Genomic DNA, 16,119 nt, shown 5'->3' on the forward strand with positions numbered 1-16,119 from the left:
GGGCAATCCTGGAGGGTTGGCAATCCTACGCCTGCATGGGGGATGAGCTCATTGAAAAAACTAACCCTATGTGTGGCCAGATTTGGTGATGTTGCTGAGGCACAGAGCTCCCACAACGCAAGCAGCACTGCCAGGGTTGGGTTGGGGAAGTGTGTTTTCACTGCAGCGGACCCAAGCGAGGGCATCTGCAAGTGGGTGCTTGGTTTAGTGAAGTCCAGCTACCGTTGTGCATGCTACAGAGCTGTTCTGTGGCCAAACTGGTGTAGCACCATCCATGCGGATTCTGCAGGAACCCAAGCCGGGCAATGGGAATTCATGGAGCTTTTCCTTGCACTAAATGTTTCTGCCCTACAACTGGTTTGTGGTGTCTGGGGGGCGAACTTCACTGTCCTTCCTGAGTCCACAAGCAGAAGCATTACCAGCTTGCCGGCCCAGCAGACCCCCCACCCACCCTCTGCTGTCCATCCCATCCGTTAGGGCAGGGGTGGGCAAAATGCAGCCCGGGGACCGGATGCAGCCCGCCCGGCCATTCTATCTGGCTTGCAGGGCCCCTAAAAAATTTAGAAAATTAATATTAATCTGCCCTGGGCTGCCTGTCACGCGGCCCTCGACGGCTTGCCGAAACTCAGCAAGCAGCCCTCTGCCGAAAATATTTGCCTACCCCTGCATTAGGGACATGATCCAGGTCAGGAGAAAATCTTGAAATCACTTCAGCCAAAGAGCTTCCTGTTCCCCTGCCATCTGAGGACTCTGAGTGATGCTTTTTTACCTGCAACATGGCAGCTTGCTGTTTGATTTTTACCAACAGGAAAACCAATGTTCTTTTATGTAGGACCACAGGAGTACACACTAGTGACCAAGGCTCACCTTCTCTAAAGGAAGTGGCCACACATTCAACCTCATGGTGTGGCCATTACATAGGGAGAGAAGCGTATGCTTTAAACCTCAGTGGGCCTGTTTCTGCCACCAGGTCAAAACCAGAAAATTAAAATGCAGAATTGCAGACAGTGCTTGTACACTGAGCTCGGTTGCCTTTCTTCATTTGGTCAGATTTATTAGGAGTTCAGAGGGCCTACAGAGCAGGCTTAGGAAATGCACTGCTATTGTTATTATTCTTTGTGCCATCCATCCTATTACCTGAGTACTTTATCCTCCTGAATTTCAAAGTACTTCCTTGCTAACCTACATATATATATGCACACACACACACATACATACATATTATATATAGATATATATATATATAGAGAGAGAGAGAAAGAGAGAGATGCATACATATTATATCTATACATATCTAGATAGATAGATAGATAGATAGATACACATTGGTGGCAGCATTCCCCGAAGTCAAGGATGACATCTATCAGGTTTGATGGGACCTCGGGTGACTGAGGAGCCCGATTCTAGGTGCACATGTTCTTCGGCAATGGGGGTATGTTGTTGCATGGGGGAGTGGGATTTGCAGCCCTGGGTTGGTCTCCTTCTCCTTTCTCCACTGCCACCATTCTGCCTTGGGATCGAGTCATTGGGCCTCAAAGTGGTGCACGCCTTGGTGGACCAGGTGGCACCACGCTAAACGGTCAGCAGCTTGCTTTTCCCAGCCATTAGTGTCGATGCCTTCGTGCTTGAGGGCCACCTCGAGCACGTCTTTGTACCGTTTCCTTTGGCCGCCCTTTGAGCGTTGGCCAACGGAGAGCTGGGAGAAGAAAATCTGGTGAGGGAGGCAGTTCTTGGACATCCAGACACAGAGGCCTGTCCATCGGAGTTGATTTCTCAAGAGCAAGGCTTCAATGCTGGTGGACGCAGCTTCATGGAGGACGCTCGCCCTGGTCCGGCAGTCCTCCCATTTGATCCCCAGGATTCAACGCAAGCACCACTGGTGAAAGCTCTCGAGGGTCTTAATGTGGCACCAGCAGACGGTCCAGGTTTCATTGCAGTAGAGGAGAGTGCTCAGCACGACAGCCTTGTAAACGAGGACCTTCGTCGACTTCCAAAGGCCTCTATTTTCAAAGACCAATAGCACTACTTTTCTAAAAAGGATCATACATTCTTTTGGGCCGTTAACTTGAGGACTCTCAGGGTGAAAGTGGCTTTTTATTTGATCCTATGACACATGCCCCCAGCATACAGGTGGTTCTTAAAGGAAGGCAAATGTTGAGCACCCCTATGTATTGCTGTGATTGGCCCAAGAAAATACCAAAACAGATTGGTCCACATGAAATCTAGTTAAATGATGTTATATTCCCCATATTCCTGCTTGATGGCATCTCAGCGGCCTGGAAATGAAAGCCTTTCTTTCATTGCTCATCTCTTAGACCGCACTACTCCTACCCCCGACCCACCATCATAGCATTTGAACTAACAGTTTATGCATCACCCTTGAACTTTCAGGGTAATTCATTCTCCAAAAAAATGACTACACTTTCATTCAAAGGTATTAAAGCAAACTAGTTTTTTTCCAGTTTAAAAATAGTTAATCGTTAAAGTGGGTTTGAATAACCATGAACACTAATGCCGTGAATTAAAACTGGTTGGATTAAACAGCTCTGTAAACAACTAGGTGTATGTAAAGATTAATTAGCCTCATATCAGAACCAACCTAGGAAACAGCATTCAGAATTAGACCTCAGTCTTTTGACTAAAAACAGACACGGGTACATTTTGTGAACTCCCTGCACACAACAGATATGCAAATCTATATGCAAAATACATGTGGGCCTCTGCATGCATAATCGGTATGCACAGTTACCAGGACGGCCGCTACAACTGTACTAACTGACTATGCAAATGGTCTGTTGGAAACTGAAAGTGATTGTACATCCAGTAACAGGTTTTACATATGCAATCGGTGGGACTGCAGCTATGTGCGTGTGAAACCTCTCATAACCTAGCCCGCAACGTTTAAAAAAAAAAATATTCAGTGAGGCATAGAGGTTTAGCCACGTGACTTCCACGAAGGCAAAACGGTTCTGTGCAACAATGACACGCCACCGCGATAATGCAGGGCAAAAAAACAAGCCTCGCTGAACCTTGTTACATGCCACCGTTTGGGCAAGGGAAAGGCTTGAATTCTGCAGGACTTGCGTATTCCCCCAGCACTACCTGCTTGTGTTTCAAGCATTGCACCAGTGAGTCAAAGAGGACTCAGAGTGGGTGGGTACTTTACCAAATTGCTCGGTAAGACTTCAAAAGTTTCAGTTCCTGCACCGGGTTTTGTAAGAACAACACCCTGAAGCGACGAGTTACAAGGCAGTTTGCTCGTCTTTGGGCACGAGCCATAAAGACTTCAAATAACAGCCGCGCAAACAGTTTATCGCAGCACACCCGGCTCCTCTGGCACCAGAAGCTAAATCGAGCGCTGGAAGCAAATGACATATGAACAGGAAAAAGGCATGGGTTTGTACGTGTCTGAAATCCCAGTTGCAGCATCCACTGCGATCCTGAAATAATACCACTTCCTCTTTCTCATCGGTGGCATCCTGAGCGATTTCCTGCCAGGGTTTTGTAAGAGCAGCAGCAAATAAAAGCAACCGTCTCTGAGACAAAGCCATGCTCTGCCTCTGCTTAGGCCCTTCTCTTTACCATCTGGTTCAAAACCACAAGGTAAACAATCAGACATTTTCGAAGCCGTCTCCCTTGAAGTCAGAGCAGTTTATCTCAGTAGTCAAGATCTCTCCCCGCAATTTTTTTTCTTATATGACTACGGTCACTATAAACAGAGCACAAGCTCTCTAGCCAAAAAACACACTGTCCCGGTGGCAGCCTATATGTAACAGCACACAGATAGCTGTTAGCCAAAATGTTCCTGCGCCCACCGCAGCTAATTTTCCAGCTGAAATAGTTCAGTAAGTCTAATGACTTCAAACAAGTTCTATTTACATCTTCACCGGCTGGAGTTTCTTGCATGCACACCAGCCTCTGGCTTCTTTCCTATTCAGTCCATCCAGGAAGAGCACACACCAGCTGCAGATGCTTCCTCAGCCTGCCGAAGGGTGTTTATACCCGAAAGCTGGCAAAGAAGAATTGTTCCAACTCTTTGACTTGGTTTAATCAAAGAGATCAGATTTACCCAAAGAGCCTTGTCTGCCCGTGTCCTTAGACCACCACGGCTACAACGTGCACCCCGTTCAAACAAGATGGGTGTTTCCTATCACGGGATTGCCTTTCACCTTTGGCTGTTGTGAAGTCCCCCACACCAAAGTCACTGCAAACAGCAGATGAATACGGTGTAATTTTCCATACACACACACACACATATATATATATATAACTCTCCTACTACCGCAGATATGCAAGCCCTTGCTTCTTCAGGGTTTATAGCCAAAGTAAGAAGGGATGCTAAATGGCTTCTGGGGTTGAAGAAACCGAATTCTGCCTGGCTTGTCTCCTTTTGACTCCCAAACTGTCCCAAACAGACTCCTTTAAGCTCAGATTCTCTTTCATATTTAAATTGCCGCCCATCTGCTGTGCATGGCATTGCTCAGCGCACAGCTGAATTTAGGGACTGTGCTGAGCCTTTTCTTGGAAGAACGAGATCTCTCCACTCAGGAGCCTGCTGCGGCATCCCCACCTGCCTCGGTACTGCTCGAGACAAGCAAAGCTATAATAGCAGGAAGAAAAATAGCCCCTACCCTCCTACAGCCCCAATCCTTCTCCCATCCCCGTTTGCATGCCTGTGAAATCAGGTGAAATTCCTCACTTGCACTTCAGTTTCTTGGCAGAGAGCAACCTAAAACGAGCCCCGCTGACCCCAGCACGTCGGCTATGTGCTATTTAATAGTTCTGCTCTTCGAGTAGCGTCTTAGTTGCCTGCCTGTTTAATTGAAAGCAAACCATACTGAGTCTCTTTATCAACCATGTTTCTTATTGAATCAGCCTCCAGATCTGCAAGCAGGAGGGGAAGCCAGAGGGGTGTTAGCCGAGGCAGCGCCGTGGGGCCCCGAGCCAGGCTTGCTCCTGACCAACATTGTTTCCTGTGGTAAGGAGAGTTTCTGGTTACCGCAGACTGGCACGTATCAGTGCAGAAATCCTGGGCCCGGAGAAAGAAATGAGCACTGAGCAGCGTTGCCTTTGCTTAACTGTCCCGGAGCTGTGTGAAACGCGCCGCTTTACGTTCGCACGGGTTGAGTAAAACCTTTTGCACCACTGCCTCGCACGAGAGTTGATGCTGGCTCCTTCCTCTGTCTCACCACTTCCCTTAATATGCCGCGTTTGCGGCAGCGTCCACATTTTGCCTGCTTGTGGATAAAATCCCTGCCTGGAGTTTCCTTCCCACTCTGACAGCGTGAACGGGTCCAGCTGGGCTCTGCACCGGATTAGAATAAGTGTGACACCAGTTGTGCTCTGGCTTGACCATAAAGCGTTTGCACAATCACTGCTTCGCTTTGGGATGGGATGGGTTCACAGCGCTGTTCAAGAGCTGTCATTTCACTCCGAGGTTGGTGAAATAGCCCAGCTTTGAATGTCTTTGGTGGCGACAGCACATGAAACGTGAGGACCTGGGGTTTAGAGCGGGGAGTCTCTGCACCAGCCTCCCCACCTGCTCCACCGACGCTACGGCTATCCATCAGCAAAGACAAGTGATTAATGCAGACGCAGCCGCGTTTTAATCCCAGCTCCATTCCTCATCATCTCAAGCAAGTCAATTAACCTTTCTAGGCCTCTGTGAAATGGGGATCGTGACACCTGCCTACCTCACAGCGGCGTTTAAGGATCAATTAGTTAATGTTTGCGGACCGGGTTGAATGAACGCAGTACTTTCTGAGCAATAGATTTCTTCCCAGTAAACGTCCCTAAATTCATAGCAGACCACAGTCCTTTCACCCTACAAAGGCCTCCCTTCGCAGTGTGAAAACCATCATCCTTAGCCAAGGAAGGATCTCAGACGGACGTGAGCCTCGGGTGTGCTGCAAAGCTCCTTGGGCCTCCCGTATATCCAAGCTGAGCACAGCCACAGGCCCTTGAGGCCAGGACTGGTCTGAAAACATGCTTTTGATAGCACACTGCACTTAAAAACTAAGCTTCAAATAGTAGATGCTGGAAAACAATCGTCTGAGCATTTCTAAACAGCACCCCAAATAGGCTTTTAGGAGCCTCTAAGGAAAGCAGGCATCAGGCGAGATGGCTTTCTATTAGCAAGGAGGTTTCTAAGACATGCTTTGGATCAAAGCACTGGACATTTTACTCTGCAAGTACCCACCGCAGCCAACACCATGTCTGAATCTTCTCCCTGGGTTTAGAGGACAGCAATACGGTGCTACACTAATACCGATTGTGCAAAGATGTGTGCAAAGGAGGACTGGAGCTTTATTAGCATGATTTATATCGCAGTGGGCCCCACCAGGATGCAGTTGACATGAGGGCTGCATTTCATTAAGCGCAGGGCAGTCAAATGAAGAGAAGAAGTCCTTGTCACCAAGACCTTGGAGAAGACAGACGTGGGATAAGTGGGGAGACGGAGGCACAGGGAGGTGATGGGAAGATACTAGGGGCAAGGAGCAGATCAGCAGCAGACCCAGCTCTCCCAAAGGTCAGCGCTGTGTTCAATGGGCCATGCTAGGTATCCCACTGATAGCTCTACATGGTGCCAGCTGAGAAACTGGTGCTTGAATCCTGCACTCAGCCTAACCCGCCCGGGGCCGGACGGGGTTTCCAGTTCCTTCCTCACATGCATAGGGCATCCCAAAGCGCTCCTGACCACACACACTATTACAGCTGTTTTCTCTTTCCTTAGACAGCATCAGGTCCCCCATCTGGAGCGAAGATGACCGCAAAGGGCGCAGATGCTCACAAAAAGAAAATTCCCCCTGCCCCCAGGAAGAATTTGCTCCCATTTGATGCAGCCGGCATGTCCCCGCAGCAGCGCTCGCGGTACCTGGCGTTCGTGGAGCCCACTGAGGAAATAGTGAAATCCATACTGGCCTCTCCTGCCGTTGCAATGGAGAAAATGGCCCCGGAGTACATCAAGCGTAGCGGCGACGCAGAGCAAAAAAAGCAGGCCAGGGTCATCGGACTGCTCAAGGCCGCAGAGGCCAGGAACCGCCTCCGAAACTTGAGGCTCCGGTTTCAGGACTTAAGAGTAAGTTCACTTCAGGGCGTTCACCATCTGAGCTGGCTGAACTGGGATGCCACAGCTCCCTTCTGCACCTACACCAACTTGGCCCATTGCATAGGGCTGGAAGGGACCTCAAGAAGTCACATCTAGTCCAACCCCCCGCTCTCTACTGTAGAGCTCTGACTGTGCATGTGCACCTATTCTCCCCTCTGTCATCCCTACATTATCCCATTAGATTCAAGAAAAGGAATCTGTGCATTTAGGACCCATTTGTAAAACAAAAAAGTCCAAATCCTTTTGCTAAACGTTGGCTAGGAGCTGCAGAGTTGCGTGCATGTGCGCTGGTGCGTCTAATGTTAGAAGACAGCTACCCCAGTGGTGTGTGTGGCTGTCAAAGTCGTACGCGCAAATCACCTGTGATGGATCCGCAGCTGGCAATTTGCTTCTGCAATTACTACAGCTTAGTGCACGCAGAGGTGGTAATTGGCTGCACAAATCTTTTGGAATCCTCTTGCTAATTCTCATCAGAGGATCCGAATTCCTGGAAGGAGGAAAGGGTGCGCGTTTCTCTGCATTACCCAGTTCGGGGTGAAAAACATCACGTCTCTAAGGACGGGCTCTCGTAGTCCTGAAAATCATAAAGGCTTCAGGCTCCTGGATCCCTTAAACACTTAGCAAATCCCATCCTAAAACCCTGTCATACCTGCCGGCACGTTTCTTCTCATGGCATTTACTACAGTAGCCCTTCCTGCTTACAGCTGCAGACAGGAGTTTCTCTGCTCATTCCCTGGGAGAAAAGCAACTCTGGAAAAGTTACTTATTTTAGACCCTACCGCTTCAAGGGAGATATTTTTCCCTAATCCCAAACTAAATGATATCATACTTGGCTAGGCCTGTAACCATGGCACTGGAGTTATTTATGACTCTGGGATTACTGCTATAGTTAGCAACCTTGGAACAGGGTTTCTTCTATGCTACTGTCCAACTGCTTCCCTCCCCCAGCCCAGGGCTACTCTGGAAAGCAGGACAGCACATCTCCAGGGGGTCTCGAACTTGCAGTAAACAGCGTCAGCCTCTGCTGGTTTCCAGTGCCTGTGTACAGAGGCACATCTTCTAAGCACAACAAAGGCCTTGGCACTGAGTTTGATGGATCTAATTTTGTTGGGCAGCTTGTTTTTTGTTGAATTTTTTTAAGTGAATGTTAGTGGCCATGAGTGGGCCTGGATTAATGGTGCACAGAAGAGGCAGCTTCCCCACACGCCGCTCCCCGGCCCTGACCTCAGGGAACCAGCTCCCGGGCAGAGAGCGGAGTTCAGTCTTTGTGTTTTGGACACGCTGCTAAGGCTGCTTCAAAGGAGTCTCTTGGTAGTGATGGCTTGTCTGGGAACTAGACTGACAATCCCCATACAGAGCCCTCAGCAGAGATGCCAGAGGGACCCCAGCCAAGCAGACAAGAGCAGAGGCTGATGAGAAAGTCGCTTGATGCTAAATGCAACATTGGACGTGTGCTCACGATGCTGCGTGATGCTAAATGCAACATTGGACGTGTGCTCATGATGCCATGGTGCTAAATGCAACATTGGACTTGTGCTCACGATGCCGCGTGATGCTAAATCCAACGTTGGACATGTGCTCATGATGCTGCATGATGCTAAAGCCAACATTGGACGTGTGCTCATTATGCCATGGTGCTAAATGCAACATTGGACGTGTACTCACAATGCCACATGATGCTAAATCCAACAGTGGACATGTGCTCACAATGCTAAAGCCAACTTTGGACATGTGTTCACGATGCCATGTGATGCTAAATCCAATGTTGGATGTGTGCTACAAGTGTTAGTGAAGTGTCAGGTCTCTCCCTTCTCCCTCAGTCATCCCTAAGGCTTGAAGCCACAGAGCAAGGCTGGGATGATCTAGTTGGGGCTGGTTCTGCTTTGAGCAGGGCATTGGATTAGATGTCCTCCTGAGGTCCCTTCCAACCTAACTTTGCAATGACATTTGCTATGATGCTATGAAAAGCAGAAAAAGGCCAGCCAGGAAGACATTTAAAACAGAATGAGAACAGAGCGAACCCAAGGTGAAAATACAGAGGGAAAGACAAGCAAACGAAAGCAAGGAGGACAGAAACTAGACAGGACGAGGGTAACACGATGGGCCACCAGACCAGAGCACTGATTCAAGGTGCCCAAAGGCTGCCTGTTCGTCTGAAGAGATGGTTCAAGCAGTCTGAGGGATCGAGTGGTTGGAGGACACATTTGGGATAGCAGTGGGATTGTCTGGCTGTGGCAGGTGACTTTCCCTTCCCCGCATCACTTGCATGCTGTCGCTCCAGGTAAAATGCCGTCGTGTCAGTTCAGTTCCACACCACAGGTCAACTCGTTCAGGCCTAAAAGGCCTCAAACCCAATCTGCAGAGCAGGCAGCTCTTGCAACCCCATTCGGTTCCCTGGCCCCAGGAATAATCAAACTCTGCCTGATTAATTTAAAGAACAGCGGGACCAACGGAGAGGGGAGGGTGAGTGCAACTCCTGGTGGGAAAAGAGCAGAAAGGGGCTTGCATTGGGGGCGCGTTAGACCCTCCTTGCTACAACCAACACAATTGCATACATCCTCGTTTTGCCTTGCTTTGTCTTTTTGAACACAGGCGCAGGAGATCAATCACCTGATATCCTGCCAGAAAACTGCCCGCGGGGCGCTGAGGCTGGAGGCGTTTCTCCCGCCCCGCAAGAACATGCAGAAACTCGCCGATTGCTTGGACACGGTTCAGGTATGTCCGGGCGTGTGCCAGCACCTGCACTATTGTATCTCTCCATTTCTAAGTGAAGGGGTGGAGACTTAGCCAGCAAGTTCCTCTCCAAATACCTCTGGTGAGCCATGGGCAACTGAATTGGAGACTGTAAGTAGGAAGAACCAGAGGGCTTGACACAAGATTTAGCTAAGTGTCAGGCCTAATGGGTTATATTGGTCCAGGGCAGGGAATCTGCTCCCAGCTTTGCCCCCGACTCACTTGGTGACCTTGGGCCCATCACTTAACCTCTCTTTGCTGCAGGGTCTCGTGTTACCTATGGGACTTCCATGTGCTTCACCATCCACGTCTTTCCCATGAAGGATGAGAATCACAGTATCATAGAAAATGAGGGTTGAAGGGAGCGCAGGAGGTCACATCTAGTCCAACCCCCTGCTCCAAGCAGGATTAGCCCCATCTATCTCATCCCAGCCAAAGTTTTGTCTACCCAGGTCTTAAAAACCTCCAAGGATGGAGAATGTACCCCCCCTCAGGGTAGCCTGTTCCAGTGCTTTACTACCCTCCTAGTGAAAAAGTTTTTCCTAATATCCGACCTCAACTTCCCTTGCTGCAGCTTGAGCCCATTGCTCCTTCTGTCATCTGCCCCCACTGAGAACAGTCCAGCTCCATCCTCTTTGCAGCCCCCCTGCAGGGAGTTGAAGGATGCTATCAAATTCCCCTCGGTCTTCTCTTTTGCAGACTAAATCATCCCAGTTCCTTCAGCCTCTCCTCACCAGGCATGTGCCCCAGGCCCCCAAACCATTCCCACTGCCCTCCACTGGACTCTCTCTAACTTGTCCGCCTCCTTTCTGGAGTGGGGGGGCCCACAACTGGACACAGGATGCCAGATGTGGCCTCCCCAGTGCTGAATAGAGGGGAGGAATCACTGCCCTTGACCTCCTGGCAACGCTCCTCCCAATGCAGCCCAGGATGCCATTAGCCTTCTTGGCACCATGGGCACACTGCTGGCTCATTCAGCTTATTTTCCACTTTAACCCCCAGGTCCTTTTCTGCAGAGCTGCTGCTTAGCCAGTTGGCAAGCCATAAAGCTATGGTCTCCTATGGTCTTTCAACACTAAGGCTCTCCAGTAACTTCCCACAAGGCTCTCCCCATCTCTCAGGCACTGGGTTTTTAACATGCAGAACCACTCACTCCCTCAAACAGTCAACACCCCCCTAGCAGTGACTGCAGCACAGCTGGTATACAGTACATGGCTAGTGAGACAAGGTTCTTTGGGTAGATGTGAGCTCTTTCATTAGACCAACTAAATAGTTGGGAAAGTTGGTCTTTGCAAGCTTTTGGGCACAAACACCCTTCTCCAGGCATAGGGAGAGTCTGTTGTTCAACAATCCTATGGCTAGGGTGGCATTTTGGAGTCCCTTGGCAGAGAAAAGGTACCATTAACATCACTGGTCCCAGAGCGAGGGTGCCCAGTATGGCTCAAAGGAGCTAGCAGACCAGTCCATGATAACGCATCTTTTCCAATTCCCCACCTAATTATGGCAGCAGAAGCAAGGAGGCCCTGCATGAAGCCTCTTTGCTGCTAGCAGCCTGTTCCTTCCTCCCTATTCAAGACCATTTCCTTGACAGTGATAGCTAGCGTACAAGGCTGTGAGGCTGGGCTCCTCCGACTTCCCTGCCTGGGCTCCCTCCCCCTCCGCCAGCATTTGTAAACACGTCTTTCTGCTTCACTCCTGACTGCCGGGAGCAGATTCCTGAGATGCAGATACAGGCGAAGCCTTGGAGTGCCGGGGAAGGCAGATAGACTCCCAGCTGTAACGAGATGCAACTGGATTACCATGCAGACAGCATGCCAACACTGGGGAATGGCGCTACTAGCAAAGCAGCCCCCTTGGCTTTTCAGGCACCGGTACCAATTTCTCCATCTCGGGCCATCTCAGCGGTCCCAAGGGGCTCCGATTCATTTGCAAGCAGTGCCCTGCAGCGTACAGTACAAGGTCTGTAGGGTTCACACCTCAAGTGATGCACGGGGGCCAGGCACAAAAAGGGCCTCTGGAAATGGTCCTTCCAGACATGGGATGAGGCACGGTGGAGAAAGAGAGAGGGGAAGCGCTCCTCTCCACTGTGCTCTGCTTTGGTGCATAAGAAAGGGCTCCAGTGTGTAGGGCTGCCACGGTGACATCTTCCCCCCATGCTACCAACATTACCAAGAGAAGCAGAGTGATGTCCCATGGTTATGTCTACATTCAGCTGCCATCAGTGTGGGCACCTCTGCCCATGGGGCAGCTCCATATGGCTCCAGCTGTGCTGCCCAGGGGTGACATGCACACTGGAAAGGCACCAGTTGTTGAACGGACCATGCCAGATGTGTAACTCCTCTCCGTGCCCCGCACCAGTTGCCGGGGTGGTAGCAAGAGCCCTCGCATGCTCAACACAGGTGGAATAAGAAAGGAGGGCTCTGCTACCAGAGAGGGGCTTGGCATAAATGTTCAAAGCTTTGCTGGCAAACCTGGATTTCTGCCAGCCAAACTTTGCAGCAGAGTCTCAGCCTGCGGCCGTCTTCATTTCTTCCCCCGCAACTAACCTCTCCCTTGCTTGCAAGCGGGACGGCTTGGATCCCAACGGTTCTGCAGCGAGCACCGTGCTGTGGTACCACCTGTTTTTTGCTTGTTCTCTTTGTTTTGCAGAGAAGCAGGGTGGAAGAAATACTAGAAGATAAAACTGGGGAAATATTCATTCGCAGACCTTGAAACTTGGAAGGACCACGTGAGGAGGTGGCTGAGCAGGGAACGGGCCCTGAAGCGGGGAGGCAGTCATCTCAGCTGCTGGTAATTGCTATCTAATAAACTATTTTGGTTTCTTCTCATGTGCATCCAAAACATGCAACGCGTGGCATGCTTGGGAATGGGGGGGGTTCAGCGCCGGAGGCCGGTTTCCAGGCTCTTTTCGCACAGGTGTCGATCCAAACCTATCCCCCTGAATTTGATGTGGCTGTGTGTGGGTGTCGCTGAGGTTAGACCCCGACACTGTGACTTCCCCTGCCCCGAGGCGCTCACATGAGCGGTCGCAACAGGAGACCCTTTAGTGTGAAGCCAAGCACTGCTTGGCACACTGATTTGTCGCTTTTTCTGCGCCTGGGTGAGAAACCTCAAAACCACATGCAGCCATTTCATGCAACGGCCGCTGGGCCTCGTCGTCGTACAACGTGTACAACATCGTACAACTTCGTGCCACACCGCTGCTAGCTCTCCCCACCGGACTTGACCTTGCCCTCTGCCTCCCTGGCCAGTAGACAGGACAAAACTCCTAGGGATGCTTAGATCTCTCCCCAAAACACCCTGTAGAAATCAGTATTTCAAATAAAAGATAAGAGAGACAACAAAAGCACTGTGGTTTCATTCTTATTGCTCCTTTTGAGAAAGCTCCTGCGAGCTTAGGGGCATCTTGCTGCCTCCATCATACTTGCCACCCATGAGAGTTGGGCATTTGAGGAAACAGTGGGTTTAGTGACATGATCAGAGCAAGGGAAATAATGGGGAGAGATTGCCTTTCTATTGAAATAGGGCTGAAAACAAAATTAAGGTGTGTTGTGAGAAAGCTGTGTTTCAAGTGGCTTGTGCAACCAGACATTGCTTTTCCCTCCCTGCTTGCGCCAAAGATTTCCTTCCCTTGACATTCGTCATGAGTTCCCCTCCCTAACCCCAGGGAAGACATACACTGCCCCAGAGAGATCCCCATCACATCCCAGCTCCCAGTTGCTCCCTACAGCCCCACTGGGGTCACTCCATCTGCATGGAGGCACTTGGGCAGAGACCGGACCAAAAACATGCTGCTGTCTGGGTGATGAGACTGCCTGGGTTGGCCTTCAGATATGCCACTGTGAGGGTGTGTTGGCCACCAAGGTGGCCCATTGCAGCTGAATTTGGGCCAAACTGATCTTTATTGAGCAAAGTCCAATAAGCCACCTTTCCCAAAAATGCACGGTGGCTTACCAGCCCCAAAATGAATGGTTCTACCATTCCCATGCCTAGTTCCCATCCTCATCTTCATCACTGCCCATGGACCTGACTTCCAGCTCCTCTGCAGCTTTGTACGCAACACTGGAAGTGTTCGCTATTTGGCTACCGCTGGCAGTAAAAGCCATTGCAGCCTGAAAAATAACACTGGGATGTGAGACGGCCTTTCTCCTATCTGTATTCCTGACATCCACTGCCCAGTGCTATTTCCAGCTGATTTGCGTTTTGCAAACAGACTATCATTTTGGTAACTCCTCAGTCTGGATGGCAATTCATCGGGAAGTGACATTGTAGTAGTAATCCCTGCGAGATCGTATGGCGGTGTTAGTTGTCTTACTGCTCAGCAGCGACCAGTTGTGTCTGCTAGAGGGATGTTCCTACAATGCCACATACAGGATTTGAGGGCCACAACCTCATGCTACCTTCTTAGCCTCCTTGTTCGTATGCCGATGACCGGTCTTTCTTTCCGGGACTTTTACTATACATTTTTTTTTTGCAAGGCTCAGCATTGGAGGGGGAAAAAATTGTTTAGTGCTTGCAAAGCTCTACTAGACATAATAGGCCTCTGGGGACAGATTTATCCTGCCTTTAGCTAGGCAACCACCCTGTTTAATCCCCTCCATGCTATCACTGCTTTGAGATCCACACTCCAGATCTTCCAACTGTTCCTTTCTTTACAAGTCTGAGGGCCTGAGGATAACTCCTGGACTGGCAATTAGTGCCATTCATCCTGGGAAAAGGGGTGAATTGGCCTTCTCTATTCAAAGGAGGCTAAAAATAGGGATGACATTGGAGTGAAAAATGGGTGAACTCATCAAATATCCCAGCCAGTAGTATCACACCTTTGGGAGCAGATCCCAAACACAGAAACAGGGTAGCGAGTCTGGATTTTACTCTACCATCTAACACCACTCATAAAAATCAGCGCTGTTGCTTCCATTTGGGTTGCATTCGTGTATGGTGATTACCAGCAGAAGGCCAAATCTGAAAGCCTTGGTTGCATTTTTCACCCAAATTTAATTCAGCTCAAGATCCTTTGGCTTCAGTGAGTGCTTTACCTGAGAGAGGAGGGAGTGGGCATTGCCTGAGTGAACGGCCCTTTTTTCCAAAAGGGGCAGGATCTTTCACCCTTGGCAAGCAAGCAATCATCAGGATGAACCGCGAGCGGCTCCACAGAGGACGCGGAGTGCAAGCAGAAGGAGACCTCTGCGAATAAACAGTGCAGAGAGCAGACAAAGTGTCCTTTGTAATTGGTAAGCTGCTTCTTCCCTTGTGCAGTGCACGGCCCAGACCCAGAGAGCTCTTGCAGGGGCATATCCATCAGCAGTTCGGAGGCCTGCTTCTCCCCCAGATGCCGGCTTGCATTTGTGATGGAGAAAAGGACTGGAAAGCAGTTGGATCCCTTCTCAGTTATGCACCGAAAGGGGCTTTCCACCTCTGTGAGATCCTGCCAGGAAGCAGTCAGATGCCTTCTACATACAGAGGGCCACGCGAGTGCTTTCACTGTATGGGTACAGCCATGGGCAGATCTGGGATTTTGAAAAGGGAGAGACGCACATGGCATAGGACATAATTGTGCATCATAAGGAACTCATTTTTCTCCAGTTAAATGAAACTACACAGTTTACTGATATGCCAGGGGGCTAGTACTACATTATTCCCTTTATAAAGCAAAAAACAAATATAATGATTGGTATGTGCATTCATTGGCTAGTTTGAAGGTTGTCTTTTTTTTTTTTTTTTTTAATGCCACAAATTAGGCAAAAAATAGTCAAACTACCAGTTTCAAGAGATATTTCCTCATTAGTCCTGTAGTCATTATGGTTAGATGTACATCTCTTCTTCAGGTTCATAAAGCAAAATCTAGCCGGTTTGAGCATGTGGACAGTGCCTCCATAATTCACCGTCAGTCATTTCTACACCTGAGTGAATATGACCACCCCTGAGTTAAGGTTTTTAGCCAGAGCTAAAAACAATCCACAGGGCTGTGAAATAAGAGAGACGTTACCAGGAATGGCCAACAGACAGCCAAATTGCAGAAGAAAGGCTAGTTGGCAAAATGAAACACCAAGACCATTAAAAAGGAGACGGGGTCATTCCCACCTGTGGAGTGGAGAGAGATTAGGAGGAATCAAGGAGGTGATAATGAGCCATGAAGTCAAGAAAACCACATGATGCTAAATCCAAGTCATCCATGATGCCACACAATGACTCTCTCAGCACTGTTCAATCAGGCTCTATCCGTGGCCCCAGACACCTCTGGGATCCCCACACAATAGCACTGGTCATCAGTCAACTTT

The 16,119-nt window shown here is 49.6% G+C and overlaps 1 protein-coding gene across 4 annotated transcripts in view; it reads left to right on the top strand.

The window, feature by feature from the left end:
- Nucleotides 1-13,172, top strand: part of LKAAEAR1 (LKAAEAR motif containing 1) — a 38,997-nt gene extending 25,825 nt beyond the window's left edge. For 2 of the 4 annotated variants that reach the window (XM_025201734.1, XM_025201733.1), the window contains exons 2-4: nt 6,734-7,078; nt 9,701-9,823; nt 12,491-13,172. In XM_025201734.1, the coding sequence (XP_025057519.1) occupies nt 6,764-7,078; nt 9,701-9,823; nt 12,491-12,553 (501 nt within the window). In that variant the 5' untranslated portion in view covers nt 6,734-6,763 and the 3' untranslated portion in view covers nt 12,554-13,172. Of the gene's footprint in view, nt 1-4,771; nt 4,979-6,733; nt 7,079-9,700; nt 9,824-12,490 lie in introns of those variants that run through there. The other 2 variants (XM_025201735.1, XM_006021696.2) reach the window with 2 other exon arrangements.
- Nucleotides 13,173-16,119: the final 2,947 nt, after the last annotated feature.

The sequence above is a fragment of the Alligator sinensis genome, unplaced genomic scaffold (genome assembly GCF_000455745.1).
Source record: "Alligator sinensis unplaced genomic scaffold, ASM45574v1 scaffold752_1, whole genome shotgun sequence".
NCBI classification, from domain to species: Eukaryota; Metazoa; Chordata; order Crocodylia; family Alligatoridae; genus Alligator; species Alligator sinensis.